Source organism: Pygocentrus nattereri, chromosome 15 (assembly GCF_015220715.1).
Source record: "Pygocentrus nattereri isolate fPygNat1 chromosome 15, fPygNat1.pri, whole genome shotgun sequence".
Lineage (NCBI taxonomy): Eukaryota > Metazoa > Chordata > Actinopteri > Characiformes > Serrasalmidae > Pygocentrus > Pygocentrus nattereri.
The window spans coordinates 20683871-20703401 of NC_051225.1; the positions used below are offsets into that span (position 1 = coordinate 20683871).

The 19531-nt window shown below is 39.4% G+C and overlaps 1 protein-coding gene across 1 annotated transcript in view; it reads left to right on the forward strand.

The window, feature by feature from the left end:
• The first annotated feature begins 877 nt into the window (after positions 1-877).
• The window catches only part of col6a1 (collagen, type VI, alpha 1), a 35649-nt gene continuing 16995 nt past the window's right edge, over positions 878-19531 (forward strand). Inside the window, exons 1-20 of the mRNA XM_017699470.2 lie at positions 878-1154; positions 2440-2569; positions 2776-2976; positions 3313-3472; positions 8127-8240; positions 8598-8618; positions 8729-8749; positions 8856-8900; positions 9123-9176; positions 10885-10929; positions 11049-11075; positions 11193-11219; positions 11318-11362; positions 14601-14654; positions 15488-15550; positions 15724-15786; positions 15986-16039; positions 17943-17978; positions 18093-18155; positions 18639-18701. Of these exons, the coding sequence (XP_017554959.2) occupies positions 1061-1154; positions 2440-2569; positions 2776-2976; positions 3313-3472; positions 8127-8240; positions 8598-8618; positions 8729-8749; positions 8856-8900; positions 9123-9176; positions 10885-10929; positions 11049-11075; positions 11193-11219; positions 11318-11362; positions 14601-14654; positions 15488-15550; positions 15724-15786; positions 15986-16039; positions 17943-17978; positions 18093-18155; positions 18639-18701 (1380 nt within the window). The 5' untranslated portion in view covers positions 878-1060. The remainder of the gene's footprint in view (positions 1155-2439; positions 2570-2775; positions 2977-3312; positions 3473-8126; positions 8241-8597; positions 8619-8728; positions 8750-8855; positions 8901-9122; positions 9177-10884; positions 10930-11048; positions 11076-11192; positions 11220-11317; positions 11363-14600; positions 14655-15487; positions 15551-15723; positions 15787-15985; positions 16040-17942; positions 17979-18092; positions 18156-18638; positions 18702-19531) is intronic.

A 19531-nucleotide genomic window follows, 5' to 3' on the forward strand; every position in this document is an offset into this window, starting at 1 on the left:
CACTCTCTCTACAACTTTTGTGTCTTCAGTGCTCAACGGTTTGATATATTCCAGAGTTCAGTTTCTCCGCTCTCCCACACCCACCCTTTCCGAAACTCTCAAACCCTCGTCCCATGATGGCTGAGGTCCTTGTGCGTGCATTGACCATGTCTTTCACAGTCCTACTGGGCCATAATAACGTTCACCAGCACCTCTCCGCACATTGGATCTGCTTTGGCACTTTTGGTGAGGGTCTATTGCATAACTCATAAAGGAGGGCGGACAGAGCGTAATGAGGGATATACTCAGTAGTTCACATAAACTAAATGCAGACACCGCATAAATGGTGAGCTGTTCAGTAGCTTGGTTCTGCTTTGTTTGGAGGTGCAGAAGGGGAGCTGGCCCGTCTTCCTGCTTTTATGAGCGCTGTGAGTTATTCACTTTCCCCGGGCCACTGAACACTTGTAATGGTGCCAAAACACGTCACATCGATTCGTAATCAAAGGGGAATTAAGTTCAGTGACTTACATGGAAATGTCACAGCTTTGGAGGATGCTTAAAAAAATCCCGTCCATTCCTTAATGAGGAAAAAATGTAAAATATTTGAAATGTAGTTTTTTGTTTTTTGCCTACATTTTTGCTTTTCTTGAAGCCTAGAAATTGGTCAAGTACAAATTTTAAAAAGCGAAGCAAAGCTGTTTTAAGGCGTTTCTTCTCCCACCCGTATTCCGACCGTATCAGAGACTCTACGAGCCAATCCCTGCACCGATAGTGAAATATTACTAGCCTATCCTACCGCGACCATCAGACCCCTACTGGCCAATCCTGCTGCAGCTGGAGGGAGACCACTAACCAATCTTAACCCAGGAGGCGGGGCCTTCCTGAATACGGGTGGGAAAAAAACTAACTCCTCTGTGAGGAGCGCGTCTTCCTTCACACTGTCCGCTAGTGCTGAGGGTAGGGGGGGTTAAAAGTATCTAAAGTTGATTTTTTTGTCCTCCCCTCTGTTCCACGAACCCCGTTTCCTTCTCTTCCATCGCCGGGTTTGCACAGTTAACGTGCGAAGGCAGCGCGCAGGAGCATGGCGCTGAGGGGACTTCTTCTAACGGCTCTTTCCCTCAGCTCGCTGGGGCCAGGGCTGCTCGCTCAGGATGAGTTCAAGGCCGTGTTCAGAGGTAAGTAGTCCTTCTTTTCTCTTTGCTTTTTTGTTTGGTGCTGAATTGTGGTAAGTTTGAGAGTTTGGGGAGCTGTCTGTACGGTTTTATTGGCAGAATTTCTATGCGCGTTTTGCGCTTGAGGTTTCGTGGGAAAGTGTTCGTATAAGGTACAGACTGATGTGGACCAGTGCTCAGTGTCATCTTAATCCGGGCGACGCGTAATGTGGTTGGTCACAGGCTGTGTTGAGAATGTTCTAAATGTTCTCGGTTCCCTGTACTGCACGTTATATACTCGGGCATCTCTAGCACACCTGGCTAAGCTCATTTACCAATTCTCGAGTCCTTCATTAACTGCCGGTGTTTTAGAGCAGAGAAAGCCCTAAAATGTTCGGAGTTTGGAGCGCAGGGCTGGGGCTGCTAGCCGGGTGTGGGAGGGGGAGGCGCTGGAGAGTGCCTACTGCACAGCTCCCACTCTGGGATGCTGATGTCCTTCAATCAGCTTTCTGCTTTCTGAACTGAGACATGCAAGGAAAATTTAGCTTGGTTTAAAAATGTTCAAGTTTAACAGAAAGCCCTATAGAGTGTGTAATAAAACCTGCCAGCAGTGCATTGAGGATCACTGATAAGTGGTATTCTTGATTGTATGTGGGGTTTGTGTATATTCAGTCTCAGAGTTTGTTCATTTGGTCAAGAGAAGTCAAGTCTGGAATCAGGCCTAACAGAACAGAATGGATATAACAGAAGAGAACAGACTTCGCTGAGTGACTTCAAAAAGGCATTGGATTAAATGTTTAACTAATAACAAGAGATACTAAAAGTGATAGGAAAAATATTGAATTGTGTCACCATTGTAGCTGACAGATGTAATGAAAATTGCTCTAGCATTTTACTGTACCTGAGAGTCATGTGACCAGGTCACATGACACATGCCCATTACCAGGTGGGCCAAGATGGTTCATTCTGGAGAGATGGGTTTGTGCAAAGAGATGTACAATGTTGTTAAAGAGAATGGCACACACACACACACACACACACACACACACACACACATATATATATATGTATATATATATATATATATATATATATATATATATGTGTGTGTGTGTGTGTGTGTGTGTGTGTGTATATATATATATATATATATATATATTCGCCTCTAGCCCCTCATTTGTGGTTAGTGTTGCCCTCCAACATAGGATGAGCCCATTTTAAAAACTCCTAATCAAGCTCTTGAGGTTTATGAGTTTATGAGTGCATTTGTCTTGTTGCTGATTCTGACTGAACGTTCCTTCCACTATAGAATGCCCTGTAGACCTTTTCTTCGTGCTGGACACATCTGAGAGTGTGGCCCTCAGAGCCAAACCGCCAGAGTTTTACATCAACCAGCTCAAGACCTTCACTAAGACATTCATCGATGAGCTGAAAGAGATGTATGTGATACAGATGAACTAGCCCTAAATAGAGCTTCACTGCAGTGAATGGTTTATACTGTAATCATATTCTGTGTTAAATTCAACCTAAACTAGGTCTTCATTTTAATGAAAGTTGTCAAGCTTATGAAAATTTATTTTCGTCCTTACACTGATTTGATTATGATTGTGTGGTGTGTTCAACGTGTGTTTCTCCTGGTTGCTAGGCGCCAGGCATGTGATCGATATGTGACATGGAACTCCGGAGCTTTGCACTACAGTGACGAGATACAGCTGATTAAAGGCCTGGTGGACCTGAACACGAAACGCTCTGACCTTAAAACAGCCATAGATGGCATCAAATACATCGGCAAGGGAACTTACACTGACTGTGCCATCAAGGAGGGAATCGCTGAGGTGCTCAGAGCGTAAGTAGAAACACATGCCAGAATCAGTCAGCATCTCTCTCAGTCTTTTGTAGACGTGTAGAGTTAATCTAATGTAATCTAATGCAAAAACAAGCACTATAACAGGAATGGATCTTAGATTTGTTTGATATATAGAGACAAAAGATAAAGTCTCACAAAGGTTACAGGAGCACACATTTGCCCTTCAATGAAATTTTGTACAGCACTGCTTACTGTGCGAGATAATTGGAAGAGTGTCATCAAGAGCTAGAACTCTCCACTGTTTTTTGTATGTATTTTCTAGAAGGTTGTGAATACACTGCTCTAATTTTGTCCGTGTATTGTGTTTGTTTTCAGAGGCTCCCATTATCATGAGAATAAATACATTGTGGTCGTGACAGATGGTCATCCTGTCACAGGTTACAAAGAACCCTGTGGTGGGATACAGGAGGCCGCAAATGAGGCTCGACAACATGGCGTCAAAGTGTTTGCTGTGGCCATTACCCCTGACCAGGAGGTACTATATACACAGAGAGCAGTCGCACCCCACTATAAAAATATGATGTTTTCTAAATGTTCCATAGCTTGAAGTGTTTATGCAGTATGCAAAATTTTGTGCTCCCTGGTCAAATTACATGTTTTGTTGATTTTGTTGAACACATTCTCTACAGAGGACACACTTCTGTGCATACAGTGGACAATTACTCTTTATTTTTCGAGTATGACATATGGGGGAAAAAAATAAAACCTTTAAAAAAATTGAAGTAAAATAAAAAAATTGAGTTTGTGCATTTAAATTAGCAGAAAAATGTCATATTTAAATTTTCTCCACTTGCAAGATGTGTTAACTTATTTTCACAAATCAACAAAAGATTTGATGAGGAGCATTCAGACTTTTGCATGCAATTGTAAGCCATCTCTACTCTGAAAAAAGTGATGCATTTTATTTCCTTGAGTCAAATGTGTGCAGTTCAACTTGACATTAACGCAATTTTGGCAATAGTGATGAGATTATTAATAGAAAATTCGAGCAGTGACTGACTAAATCTATTAAGGAAGATCAGAAGCTTTAATATCAAGATCAGTTTGTTAATGCCCAAAATGAGTAGTGATTTGTAATGTCATCTGCTTGTACAAGAGCAAGATCAAGTTATCATGACTTGTCAGTCAGGCAAGCAAAAATAACTGGTGCAACTCAAACTCATTCATTCAGAGCTATGCACCTGATCAGTCAAGAGGAAACCTACTGCCATAATTCATGATCCTACACATTCTCTTCACTGCTCTTTTCAACTGCCGCTATTATAAACTGCCTTTGACCAAAACAAAATGTTTCAGGTTATTTCAGTCATACCAGTAGCTAATATCATCAATCAGTAAAAATGTGAGCAAACACAGTATATGCAACTTTACATGCGCAGCCTTCCGTATACATACATGCAACTTTATTTTCTGAGTATATTTTATATCTTAATAGCAATTATGCCCAGGATGCTCTTGCTCACTTCTTCATGTCACCATATCAAACACAGATTTTTATTATGGTCAACATCATAGATGTAGACGTCTTCAATCTAAACCTGAATATGGAAATAGCATGCACATTTGGATTAAATTCAAAGTATAATTTCTTAATTGCAGTGTGGGCAATTTTAAAATGACATGCTGGTCTCTCATTTTTTTTGCAAAATTCTGCATGTGCTGTTCAAAGACATGTGTCTATGGCTGCCTGAAGTATATGAGTATTAAAAGACCCATATTTAAAAATTTTCTTTAAAGTCCACCTATAACATTTGGGACATAACCAAAACCAGGCATTCTTTCAACATTGTTCAGTCATTTCAGCATGACCATTTTCCATCTTCTCTTAATCCCCTAAAAATTTAACAGGCAGTTTTTTCTTACTGTGCATTTGACCATTTAATTTGAACACAGTAGAATACCTGTACAAATACATAGTACTACTTGGATCACACTGAACAACATTTGTTTTGCATTACACTGAACAATTTTTTTTCTAAATTAGCCAAATTAATCAAAAATTATGAACATCGTCTACCAGCTGGTTGAGGTGACCGTTGAAGGTAAAGTGGCAAGGACATTGATAATAATGCAATCATGCAGTTAATGCAGTTGCACAGTTAAAATTGAATATTTTAAAATATTTGATCTATAGTAAATACACTACTCAAAAAAATAAAGGGAACACTTAAACAACACAATATAACTCCAAGTAAATCAAACTTCTGTGAAATCAAACTGTCCACTCAGGAAGCAACACTGATTGACAATCAATTTCACTGCTGTTGTGCAAATGGAATAAACAACAGGTGGAAATTATTGGCAATTAGCAAGACACACTCAATAAAGGAGTGGTTCTGCAGGTGGAGACCACAGACCACTTCTCAGTACCTTTCTGCTTTCTGGCTGATGTTTTGGTCACTTTCGAATGTTGGTGGTGCTTTCAAACTCGTGGTAGCATGAGATGGACTCTACAACCCACACAAGTGGCTCAGGTAGTGCAGCTCATCCAGGATGGCACATCAATGCGAGCTTTGGCAAGAAGGTTTCCTGTGTCTGTCAACGTAGTGTCCAGAGGCTGGAGGCGCTACAGAGAGACAGGCCAGTACACCAGGAGATGTGGAGGAGGCCGTAGGAGGGCAACAACCCAGAAGCAGGACCACTACCTCTGCCTTTGTGCAAGGAGGAACAAGAGGAGCACTGCCAGAGCCCTGCAAAATGACCTCCAGCAGCCCACAAATGTGCATGGTTCTGCACAAACGGTTAGAAACCGACTCCATGAGGATGGTATAAGGGCCACAGATGGAGGTTGTGCTCACAGCCCAACACCGTGCAGGACGCTTGGCATTTGCCAGAGAACACCAGGATTGGCAAATTCACCACTGGCGCCCTGTGCTCTTCACAGATGAAAGTAGGTTCACACTGAGCACATGTGACAGACGTGACAGAGTCTGGAGACGCCGTGGAGAGCGATCTGCTGCCTGCAACGTCCTTCAGCATGACCGGTTTGGCAGTGGGTCAGTAATGGTGTGGGGTGGCATTTCTTTGGAGGGCCACACAGCCCTCAATGTGCTCGCCAGAGGTAGCCTGACTGCCGTTAGGTGCCGAGATGAGATCCTCAGACCCCTTGTGAGACCATATGCTGGTGCAGTTGGCCCTGGATTCCTCCTAATGCAGGACAATGCTCATGTGGCTGGAGTGTGTCAGCAGTTCCTGCAAGATGAAGGCATTGAAGCTATGGACTGACCCGCCCGTTCCCCAGTCCTGAATCCGATTGAGCACATCTGGGACATCATGTCTCGCTCTATCCACCAACGCCACATTGCACCACAGACTGTCCAGGAGTTGGCGGATGCTTTAGTCCAGGTCTGGGAGGAGATCCCTCAGGAGACCATCCGCCACCTCATCAGGAGCATGCCCAGGCATTGTAGGGAGGTCATACAGGCACGTGGAGGCCACACACAATACTGAGCCTCATTTTGACTTGTTTTAAGTACATTACATCAAAGTTGGATCAGCCTGTAGTGTGTTTTTCCACTTTAATTTTGTGTGTGAACTTAGATAAGAACTCAGGCGATCTAGATCGCTGATAGGTCAAGGATGTCTGGTGTCATGTGATCTTGCAGTGGATTCTGGGAGTTGGAGTCCATATGCAGATTGGTTGCAGACGTGACATTCATAAGCGAAATGAGGCATACCACCTCCAGGCCAAAATGTACAAAACAAACAAAATTCAGACTTAAATCCTTAGGTAAATTGCATATTTCCAGATGCTGTATTTCAACCTCTGGTAATAACGATATTGAGGGCTGTAATGACACATTTCCTTCCCAACAGCCGTGGACTGCTACTCTGCAAACTGCTGTGGTAGCACTTCCTTTCACATCACTGTAATCAAATTCATGCTAAAATGCTAGATGCTTAATGTGCTAGCATAGGTAATGTTAGAGTTTTGAATCTTTCAGTTGACTATGATTTGATTTGATTCATGATTTACTGGCTTCTGATTTGATTGAAACATGTAAATAACATGTGAATTAGAAATGATTCCATTTGCTTTGCACTCTGTAGTGATTCAGTTCAGCAATTCAGGCACCTTTAAGAATTATTATAATGAATTAAAAGTAGAGATATAATATAGCAGACTATAAGACATCTTCTAATATATCTCAAGAAAAAAATGAATCAGTTACTTTAGTAATGTTTATTACAACAATAGTGATTCTTTAGGAACATGCTCTAAATAGGCTAAATTATCTAGACATAGACTATTCTTACAGTATGAGATATGTATGTGTGTGTGTCTTTGAGTGTCTGTGTACCAAATAAATCTAAATATTGACTAAGACTGACAAACAAGTCAGAGATGGCATAGAAAAATAATCTTTCCCAAAAATATTAGCTAGCTGATCTAGCACATAGCCATTTTCAAAGTAGCATTCAAGAAAGATTTTTTTAGGGAGGCTGTGGAGAAAAAAGCATCTATTTTAGATAACATATTTGAGAATTATTTTTCATAAAACCTTTCCAGTCTTTCCCAGTAATGAAACTGTGCTGGTGCCTCCTCTGCTCCCCTGCTGCTCTACGTATAAGAAGAGGGCATGTTAAGCTTGGGGCACTGAAGTCCTTAGTTTAGTTGCTCAGTGAGTTCAAGTTTAGTATATCCTGCACATTTTACCAAATAAAGAGCTTCATTTAGCTCATTGCATCATCTCTGGTGAGTCTGCTAAAATTAAAACCAAAACAGTGCAGTGCTTGAGCAGTGGTAAATGTCTCATTCTTCTGACATTTGTGTCAGTCATTTGATTGTGAATGCTTGTGAGTCATTCACTCACAGTAAGGTTTTTTAAAAATGTTTCAATATCAATTCACAATTGTAGTATTAAAAATAGATTTTTGACTGATACAATTCAGTATTGTTTCTTCCTTTTATCATTGGTGCAGTTGCCTCAGGAGAAATTAAACAATGCATCAAGAAAGCAAATACAACCCTAGTAAATGTCTTCATAGTTGTGACATCACAAACATGATCAATTCAGAACAAGCTTTTTTTGCAGCTAAGTTTTCATATGTGGACTGTGTCAGCTGGGGAGTGATAAGTGTAATTATAACTTCTATTTGTCATTTCTCACACCTGATTTCCCCTACAGGATGCCAGACTGTCAGTCATCGCTACAGATGCGAGATACAGACAGAACTTCACTGCTGCAGACAACACCCGCTCCACACAGTTGAACACTATTCACACGATCATCAACATGATAGTGAGTCCACCTACAGACATTGTCACCAGGTCCCTCTGAGTTTTAATTGCTACTCAAGTCTGTGGGAATACTCCTCATGTCTTTATGACATGAATATACATCACAGGCTGGTTTAACCTAAAAGAATCCACTCCATAACTGCATAAATTATCAGTTTCATAGTAGTTACCATATGTTGTCAAGAAACATCATTGACAGTAGTTATTGAATAATAAATCTAAAGATCCATAACTGAAAGCCAAGCCTGTAGGGTTAAATAATTTAGTTATGCATTACAGGTAGCAAGAGCTTCAGATTCATTGCTCTTTTGATTTTCCTAACCCCAATTGCTTGTGTTTTCTCTTTTATTTATTCCAGACCAATGAAACCAAGGATGTGGTATGTTTGTTATCCTGATTTTTTTTCATTATAATGCAGTTATGTATCATATTAGCCTTTTTTGTGGAATATTTATAGTCTTAACTATTTCCAAATCTTTTTCTTTGCAGTGCTGCTCCTTTGACTGCACTGTGAGTATCCTCATTGTATGCCACAAGTGGTCCAAAACACAGACGTGATTCATCTTAATGCACAGTGTTGATTGTTGTCTAATTGTTTTATGTGATGTTTTGACAGGCCCCTGGAGGGCCAGACGGACCCCCTGGAGAACCAGGGAGTAGAGTAAGTATTAATGACTGCATATAGATGAAAGCATTTTTCACTGTATTTCTTTCCTTCTGGCCATCTTTGCATAGACCATGCCTTGATCTTACTCATTTGTTCACCATCTGTGTTCCAAGAAATTCACTTTTTTCACTGCAGCTTTGGACAAGTGACATCATACGGAGCATAGTTCAGCACCACTGTATAAACACTTGCTTCCTCTCCAATATTTCTTTATAGGGGGAACCTGGAAGACCAGGAATGCCAGGAGAGAAGGGAGACACTGGGCCTGTGGTGAGTATAAGTACAGATTTCCATAAGGAACTAGCACACAAATGACACAAACCATATTGCATTCCTATAGCACACTGTTTGTACTTTTCATAGGTACATGATATTTTCACGACATTCAGCATATACAAACCTTACACAGGCCAGATTGCATAGATACATATGACCTTTTTGTTTTCATTGTAGATGCCAGTTCAGTGTATTATTACTTAGTTTACGCTCATAATTCTTTTAAACATCCAGAGACCCTAAATCTGTGTTTTCTGTCTGAGTAGGTTAGACTTGATGTTGTGTGTACACAATATGCACGTACAAAGGTTGTTTTGTGAATAACCTACCTACATTCCCCTCTTTCAGTGTAAACTGGGCAGTCCTTATCTTGGGTGGCGCTTACGTAAGCAGTCCCCTCACATAGCTTTAACAAAACTATGTTCCACGGCTGTCGAGAGAAAGCTAACCAAGCAAGCATCACTGAGGCAGCAGGCTCGCTCATCAGTTTGCCTGTTGTCCATCTCTTAATTCGCTTGTCTATTCCTCCACGCCAGCATTCCCTAGATGCACATCCAGCAGTAAAATGAATAACAAACTTACCTTCTGTAAGACATCACCATATAAAAGCCAGATTATCTTTTTTTAGTGAGACGTGGACAAAAGGGAAATCTACAACAGGACTTGCTGCATGTGTTTGGTTCTGAGCTAGCTGGCTAGGACAGAGGGATGTCAACCATGGGTGCTCATCATGATATTTGGATCACACCTAGACAGTGGTCAGAGCGATTTTTGAGCTCTATTATGTTTCAATTTTTTTGTTCAGTTGTGCTGGATGTTTAATATAGCATTCTAAATAGCATTTTAGTATCATAAAATAATTTTTTATATTTTATGCTGTGTTTCCTTGTAGTGTGATTCTTTTTTCTAGTGCTATAGATTTCTAGTAGTCATTCTGTCAGTAGTTGTTAAAAGCTGCTGGCCCTCAATATTGATTGTAATACAGAGTGAAATTCTGGAACAACTTAATGGAAGGCTCACAAGACCAACACCTTTATACCTTCCACAGCTGTAAGAGTGACGTGTTCAGTTTCAGACATTACACACATTCACTTACCTCATTCATTTGTAGTTACTGACACACACACAATAGGTTGACACAGTTATGGAATAGATCCAGAGACTCCATTAAGCAGTGTATGTATAACAATCCAGCAATTCCATTATTAAATGTTTATAAATATGCAGACAGAACATCATTTACAGTACAAAGTTATTATAAATGGGCAACAGGGTACAGTCCTCAGTAGCCTGACAGGATGAAAATTGGAGATGAACAGAGCTGCTACCATGGCCAGCTTCAGGATTAGAATACAGCCTGAGCCTTGGTGTACTTCTCACTATTGTTGTATTGTTGGTGAGGGCTTGCCAGTAATGGAAGTGCGGGTTAAGAGCACAGTGTTAAACAGCACTGAGATATCCAGAAATGCTGTGCATATGCAAACAATATTGTAAGATTCATGTTAAGAGTAATTGAAACAGTAATTGAAATTATAACTATGTTATATTACACTCTACAGCTAAGGTCATCCTAATGTACACAATTTTTGAACTTCGCTCTGACTGTATTTTCCCTTTATTGTTAGTATTGTTTAGAATCTCATTTACAGCTCTATAATTATTAGTGTTATTGTTGTTATTATTATCTATTTCTTCCTAATAGGGAAACCCTGGTGATCCTGGACCCCTTGGTTACCAAGGCATGAAGGTTTGTCTTTATAGTTAACTGAGAAATATTTACATTTCCTTCTGTTTTGGATGGGTGAAACATCTCTCACTGAAATGGTATCTTAACTGTTTTCTACTTTTTCTTTGTTTATTCTCCAGGGAGACCAAGGAGTAAGAGGTGAAAAGGTAAAACAGCCAAATTACAGCAGAGAAAATGCAATTCACTTTAATTGGTTGAATTTATTCCAAAGAACATGTTGATTGAGGGGGAGAAGTCTTTAATCGGCTTTTTCCTTCTTACAGGGAGAGAGAGGCCACAAGGGCTTCAAGGTAAGACTACAGTCACTCATTAGAAGTAGTTGTCTGTCATTTTGTTCTACCTCCAAACATTTGGCTTATGCTATAATGTTTATACTTGATACTTCCAGGGAGACAAAGGACATTCAGGAAGAGATGGAACTGATGGACGTAAGGTGAGTGCTTTTTTTTATTGCTTATAATAAGGTATATGCTCATAGTATATGTATATGGAACAAAACCTTAATAAAGTTTATTTTGTTGAAATAAAATGATTGGACATTCCATCTTGTCATTACCACTACAGTAATAACATCAGCAAAACTTGACCAAATGCTTCCGTAGTGACTGTTCTTATTGTTTAGCTAATTTTAAGCATAACTCAAAAATACTGGCTTAAACACAAATAAAATCATAATATTTTTCTTGAAAAAAAGACAAACAAAGCTTACTTAATTGCAGAACATGTGTGCTTCTGTAGTGAAAAATCTTAACATTACACACTGATTTTTAGCCTTTGTGACACATTTACTTAAAGGAAATTAGATCTAACTGCTCAACATGTGGCTATAGAGTCTCACTTCCTGCTCTTAAATGAGGGGGTGTGGTAAAATAAGGCTCCGCTTATGGATTAAAACTCAGAGTTTTGTTGAAAAAGTGAGACAGCAATTTTAAGGTTATGTTTAATTTAAAGATTAAACTCATGATAAATCTAAATTGTTCCATTTAAAGAAATCTAAAAGATAAAACGAACACTGAAAAAATGTCATTTTTAAAAGTTAAAATTTTATTAATAATGGACTGTATAAATGATTCATTTTTTTACAGATTCAGCTTCTTGCTATATCATAAAAAATCATTTAAAGAAATCCTAGCAAAATCCTTTTAAATATCTAATGAATATCTACAACCCCATTTACAAAAAAGTAAATAAAAAATATGTAAATAAAAACTAAATACAATGATGTGCAAATCATTTAAACCCTATATTTTATTGAACATAACACAAAGACAACATATCAAATGTTCAATCTGAGAAATGTTATTGTTTATTGAAAAATATTTGAATTCAATGCCAACAACACATTCCAAAAAAAGTTGGGAGGGGGTGGGGCAACAAAAGACTGGTAAAGTTATGTAATGCTAAAAAAACACCTGGTGGTTAATTGGCAATAGGTTAATAACATGATTGTTTTATAATAAAAAAAAGCATCCCAGAGAGGCTGAGTCTTTTAAAAGTGAAGAGGAGGGTTCACTCTGTGAAAGACTGCACAATCAAATAGTGCAGCAATTCATGAATAACGTTTCTCAACATAAAACAACAAAGAACTTTTGCTTTTCATCATCTATGGTACATAATATCATTAAAAGAGTCAGAGAATCTGGAGAAATCTCTGTATGCCAAAAAACAGTATTTGCTGGCTGTGATCTTTGGGCCCTCAGGTGGCACTGCATTAAAACAGATATGATTCTGTAGATGAAATCACTGCATAGGCTCTCAAATCTACTGTCTGTGAACACAATTCATCACTGCATCCAAAAATGCAAATTAAATGCACTTTAAAACTCTAACTTGCAAAAAAGAAACCATATATAAATAGAATACAGAAATGCTGCCACCTTCTCTGAGCCCGAGCTCATTTAAAATGGACTGAGGGGAAATGGAAAAATGTCCTGTGGATGTATTACAACAGCATTGCTCCGTATTAAAAGAGTCTGGATGATAAACTGGCCTGCCTGCAGTCCAGACCGGTCACCCACTGAAAACATTTGGAGGGTTATGAAATGAAAAATATGACAAATAAGCCCCCGAACTGTTGAGTAGCTGAAATTGTAAATCAAACCAGAACGAGAAACATTTCACTTCCAAAACTACAGCAGTGTCTCCTCAGTTCCCAAACGCTTACAGAGTGCTGTTAGAAGACGAGATGATGCAGCACTGTGGTAAACATGACCCCATCCCAACTTTTTTGGAACGTGTTGTTGGCATCAAATTCAAAATGGGCATATATTTTTTAAAAACAATTAGATTTCTCAATTTCAACATTTGATATGTTGTCTTTGTAGTATTTTCCTTTAAAATATGTTTTACATGAATTGCATATCATTGCATTTGGTTTTTATTTAGATTGTGCAGTGTTCCAACTTTTTTGGAAATGGGGTTGTAATATCTAATCTGAATACTTGTTTTTAAATATTTTTTTTACTGTGGGACCGCAGTTTGAATTACTTTAATAGAATGGTCCACATACAGTGTTTATCTGTAAACATCAGAGGTAGGTACAGTAGCCAAAAATTAAGTACTGATAATAATAATAATTACTTAAATTATAATTGGAAGGATCACAGTCACTCATTAGGATCAGGGATGGCTGAACAGCATTTTCCTTCAATTACTGTAATCGTCATTAAAAAACATCATTTTGTGTTTTTTGGTTAATCTTTGTCTAATATCAAAAGTAGTCTGGGGATCTGAAACTTTCAAATATGCATAAAATAGAAGAAATTGGAAAGCTGCAAATAGTTTTTCAGTCAGTTGATCGAATTGTCCAGTTTTTATGCCCGCTTCTGGTTTATAATTACTCTATAACACAGATGATGTTGATGAAGTATAGCTTAAAACAGCAAAAAGTAAAGTTTTTCCTAATATATATATATTTAAGTATTTCCTGTTGCACCTCTGTGGGTGTTTAGATACCATACTACAATTTGTTTGTTATTGCAAGTGTTATTTTATATTTTACATACACATACACATTTTCCACAGAATGCACTACTTTTGTAATATATTTCTTTCACTGTTTTGACATATTACGCCTCCTGTAAACTCTTAACACAAACTGTTGTGCCCTGTTACTGAAGTCTGATCCTGCAGAGCTGCAGCACAGCTCCAACACAGCTGACTCAAGAAAATCTTGAAAATTTGTTGCGGATTTGAGTCAAGAACCACACAGCACTGGAGTAACGGATATGACTAACAGCATAGTCATAGTGTGTTCTGAACTTAAGCTTCTCCTATTCTTTTTTTCGGTCTTAACTTACATGTAATTTCTGTGAATTAGATGCATTTTTTTATAGTGAATGTTCTGTCACTGCTACTTACCTCACTATAGTTTTGTGATTTACCAAGGTTACTGTTTGTGGTGTATGTATCAGTTTCCTTCTTTTCTGTCTCGGTGTGTGGACAGGTTTCCTCTATTTATATTGAATGCCTTGCAAAGGGTTTGACAGCCATTAGCTGAGCCATTTTTAGTGATTTATGTCAAATCAGGAGCTATTTCAGACTCCTTCTGAGTTTTCACGCTGTACTCAAGCTGTGGGATGACCCTTTGTTTTACAACATGCTGTGCTTCACTCTTAGTCCTTTTAATCTGGATATTTATGTTGGAAATTTGTTTGTGTTTTATTTCACAGGGTGAAGCAGGGTTTGCTGGGCTGCCTGGCTGCAAAGGGTCAGCTGGGCCAGACGTAAGTCTAAACCATCAATTTTCCAGGTGCTTCCAGGACACAGTGTGAAAGCTTCTCCCAACCCTGCATGTATACATGTCTTGGCTAGTCATTAGCAGAACAGGTGGCTAAGTGGCTGGGCTTTTTGTGTTACATCGCTTTTAATGGAGAAGTCTATGAGGCAGTTTTAATGTTTCTATTCTGCCTCATCTGACCTCATGGGGCTGTGGCCTCATAGCTGAGCAAAAGTGTAAAGTTCTGCTCCTGAGCTAATATTCTATTAATCCACTGATTGTTAAATGTATATTTTAGTTTTTTACCATGGTAACATGGAAATATATAAAATGAGTAAAACCACCTCTCATTAATAGTAAGTCATAAATCTGATATAGAATCAGACATTTGTTCTCTATGAAACACCTGGTACTGTATAAAGTGTAGATATACATCCTCTGCTTTAACAATCACTGATTGGTGTCAAGAGGGTCTACTTAAAGTTAATTGGCTTAAACCACAGATGTCCCACCTCTTAGCTCTGCTGATTGTTTTGATCATCTGTCAGTCAGGCTCTACGCGTAGAGCGGCTGTTTCTGCTCAGCCTACATCTGGAGCACAGGACTAAGGATGTTTGCCTCTCAGTGAGCCAAACATTTACTAAATCTGATATCCAGGCCACACTCAGTGCTTGCACTCTAAAGACTGTTTGTGCTTTATTTACATTCTGTAATGAATCTGCTAGTGCAGAGAAGCAGGCTTTCACTCCATGTCCTGCAAAACTTATTGCAGAGCTTAGCTCTTATTGCAGGACTTTTTCTTCCTTTAAATAAAAATGAAAATTTTGCCCTCTATTACAGGGTTTGCAAGGGGAACAAGGACCAAAAGGAGACTCAGGTCCTTATGGACCAAAAGGAGAAAAGGTAAGGAAGTAATTATCTGTCATTTCACATTCCAAACACTTAGAAGCCAGTACTGCTCACCTGAAATGTAAATGTTTGCAGCTGATCATAGAAGCTGAAGACCATGGTCCACAGACATGAACAGGGGTCTTTTCTCTGGTATAAGTGTGATAAGCTGAGCTTGTCTCTCTTAGGGTGAGCCTGGCAGAGATGGTGAACGAGGAAGACCTGGTAACTATGGATCTCTTGGAAATAAGGTAAATCAGTAGTTGATTTAACCCTCGGTAAAGACTCTAACATAGTTGCCTGAAAGTCATTGACAGTTGCAACTGATGATGTTTACAATGGATTGATTGTCACCAGGCTTTAAACATCATTAGCACTCCTAACTATAGATTTAGTTGTCGTAATTTAGGTCACTGTCCCATCAACACATCTTCCTGTGCTTTTTTCTAGGGTGACAGAGGACCAAGAGGAGCCAATGGGGACAAAGGAGAAAGAGGAGATGATGTAAGTGTTTCGGTTCCACTTCCTTTCTTTTTTAAAGCATTGGTGATAGATGAATTCTGCATGGTATATTCTGCACATGGATTCTGCAAGTAATAAAGTCGAGTTAAAGTAGGTTGATTACTAGCCAAAAAAACATGCTAGATCATGCTATAAATCGGCAACTCCTTCTGAGCAGACCAGAGGAAACAAAGAAAGATAATCAGAGAGTTGTCTTTGATAGTTTCACTGAACTGTATTTTTGCCTCTGAAACTTGTAGCTTTACCACTCAGGTTTAGACCTATTTACATAATCACTGTCATCTGCCATGCTGGTCATAACTTTTTTCAAATATTTTTATATGCTAAAACCAGATTGTTGGATGTGTGTGCTCTTGTCCGTGCTATTGTGTTTTGTACATGTCAGTTTGTGTGGGTAAGACTACTGTGTACTAGAGATTATAGATAAATAGCAGTGATAAAGGATAAAGGCTGTATTAGAGATTAGTGATAAGTAGCGATAGTGATAAAGGCTGTGTGTTCTGGAGATTAGAGATAAATAACTGTGCTAAAAGCTGTACTAGAGATGAGATAAATAACAATGATCAAGGCAGTGTGTACTGGAGATTAGTAATAAATAAGAGTGGTAAAGGTGTTTACTAGAGATTAGAGATACACTATGCTGCCAAAAATATTCACTCACCCATCCAAATCATTGAATTCAGTGTTCCAATCACTTCCATGGCCACAGGTGTATAAAATCAAGCACCTACGCCTGCAGACTGTTTCTACAAACATTTGTGAAAGAATGGGTCGCTCTCAGGAGCTCAGTGAATTCCAGCATGGTACTATGATAGGACATGATAGGACCTGTGCAGTCGTGAAATTTCCTCACTACTAAATATTCCACAGTCAACTGTCAGTGGTATTATAACAAAGTGGAAGCGATTGGGAACAGCAGCAACTCAGCCTCAAAGTGGGAGGCCATGTAAAATGACAGAGTGGGGTCAGCGGAAGCGGATGAGGCGCATAGTGCGCAGATGTCGCCAACTTTCTGTAGAGTCAATCAGTAGAGACCTCCAAACTTCATCTGGACTTCAGATTAGCTCAAGAACAGCAGAGATAGCTTCATGGATTGGGTTTCCATGGCTGAGCAGCTGCATCCAAGCCTTACATCACCGAGCGCAATGCTGGCGTAAAGCGCCACCACTGGACTCTAGAGCAGTGGAGTGTTCTCTGGAGTGACAAATCACGCTTCTCTGTCTGGCAGTCCGATGGACGAGTCTGGGTTTGGTGGTTGCCAGGAGAGCGGTTCTTGTCTGACTGCATTGTGCCAAGTGTAATGTTTGGTGGAGGGGGAATTATGTTGTGGGGGATGTTTTTCAGGAGTTGAGCTCTGCTCCTTAGTTCCAGTGAAAGGAACTCTTAATGCTTCAGCACAAAGAGATTTTGGACAATTTCATGCTCCCAACTTTGTGGGAACAGTTTGGGTATGGCCCCTTCCTGTTCCAACATAACTGCACCAGTGCACAAGGCAAGGTCCATAAAGACCTTGTGAGTGAGTTTGGTGTGGAAGAACTTGAATGGCCTGCACAGAGTCCTGACCTCAACCTGATAGAACACCTTTGGGATGAATTAGAGACTGCAAGTCAGGCCCGGTCAAAAATTCCCATAAACACACTCCTAATCCTTGTGGAAAGCCTTCCCAGAAGAGTTGAAGCTGTTATAGCTGCAAAGGGTTGCCCGACATTATTTTAAACCCTATGGATTAAGAATGGGTTGTCACTCAAGTTCATATGTGCGTGATGGCAGATGAGCGAATACTTTTGGCAATATAGTGTAAATAATGTATTCTTGGAGATAAATAACAGTGGTTAAGCCTACATTACTACTACTATTACTACCTTGATTTTTTTCTGTATTACAGGGACCACCAGGACCGGATGGCACAAGAGGCGAAAGAGTAATTTATACACTTAAATTTGTCACACTTTTATTAGAATGCAATGTATGTGTCATGTAAATGGGAGGTACTTTATAGGGAAAAAAACGAACATTTAATGTTTTGATCCTGTAGGGTATACCAGGTGAAAAAGGTGAACAAGGGGCCCGTGGAAACAGAGGACCCAGAGGAGAACTTGTAAGTAACTACGAACCTTATCAGTTACGTAACACATCAGCCCAAACGAAATGATCCATGTGTTTGTTCCTTGTTTTTAATGAGCCCTAAACTCTTTACCTGTTGAAGCTGTATACAGATTTGTCAGAGCTAAACATTTTTTTAAGTCTGCTGCATCTGCCGTTGTCCTTCAGCTGGTTGGGAGCAGTCTAACAGATGGGTATTTTAATGCTCAAAGTCCACGTCTGATCTCCACTGTGTGAAGCCATGATAGTATGAGGCTTTAAAGGAAATGAAACAGATTAATTACACATGGCAAAAAATATGCAAGGGTACACAAGTGCAAAACATATGAGCTTCCCAGATGTAATGAATTTCATATTTAGGTAAAATAAGTACACATCTTGCACAGTCCAGTCCAAACTATTAGGCTGTAGGCCAAAAATAAAGGACTAATCTTTTGTAAATAAAGTTGACATTAATGATAACCTTTGACTTTGGTAGGGTGACCCGGGTCCACGAGGCGAGCAGGGACGTGAGGGACAAGCAGGAGCTAATGGTGAACCAGTAAGTGACAACCATGGAAACAGAACAAAACAGACCAGAATCCAAACACCAGCACTAGTTTCCCCATAATATGACCCTACCTCTACCTACATATAATAGACTTATTAGTCATTAGGCACCACACCTAGCTTTCATATTGGTTCTTTACAAGGAGAAGACCTTTAGAGTTTTGAATAATTAAAAACAGTCAGTATAGATGGAGGTGTCGGTCTTTGTCTGACCAGATGATACATGACTCCTGATTCTTGAGAAGAGATGAAAGCTAGAAGCTGACTTTATAGCTCAGGCATTTTGTGGGGCCCCCCAATTTCACCAAGGTCACTGTTGGGTTATGAAGCAAGCCAGAGAACAGACGAATACATCCTAGTGGAGGAATCAGATGCTTATGTCAGCTGAACGGGGGTAAGAGGATAAGAAAAATCATTAAAAAAGAAGAGTTTAAGATTTACGAGTTTCCTTGGCCTGGCAGAAGGACCCCAGATGGACATGGCTAACTCAGTCCAGAGTTCTCTGCTGCATTTTACTTTCCCTTAAGTTTCTGAGTGAATGGTTCAGTTAATGTTTTTTTTGATATAAATAAAAGTCAAAATCAGATTTGCACTGGAGCCATGAGGCTAATATAATAAGTAATGGAAATTTATACCCCACCAATAAGAATTATGCAGTCAGCATTACCAGCCGTCACACACTTGCCTCAAACTCTGTTGAGTTGTTGTTTAATTTCAAGTAGGCATAATCTTGTGCTGCTGAGACTCAGAAACATTTATGTTGATGTTTCTGTACCAAAAAAATAGAAGAGACTCATTGCAGCCGCTCCGAGTTCCAACTGC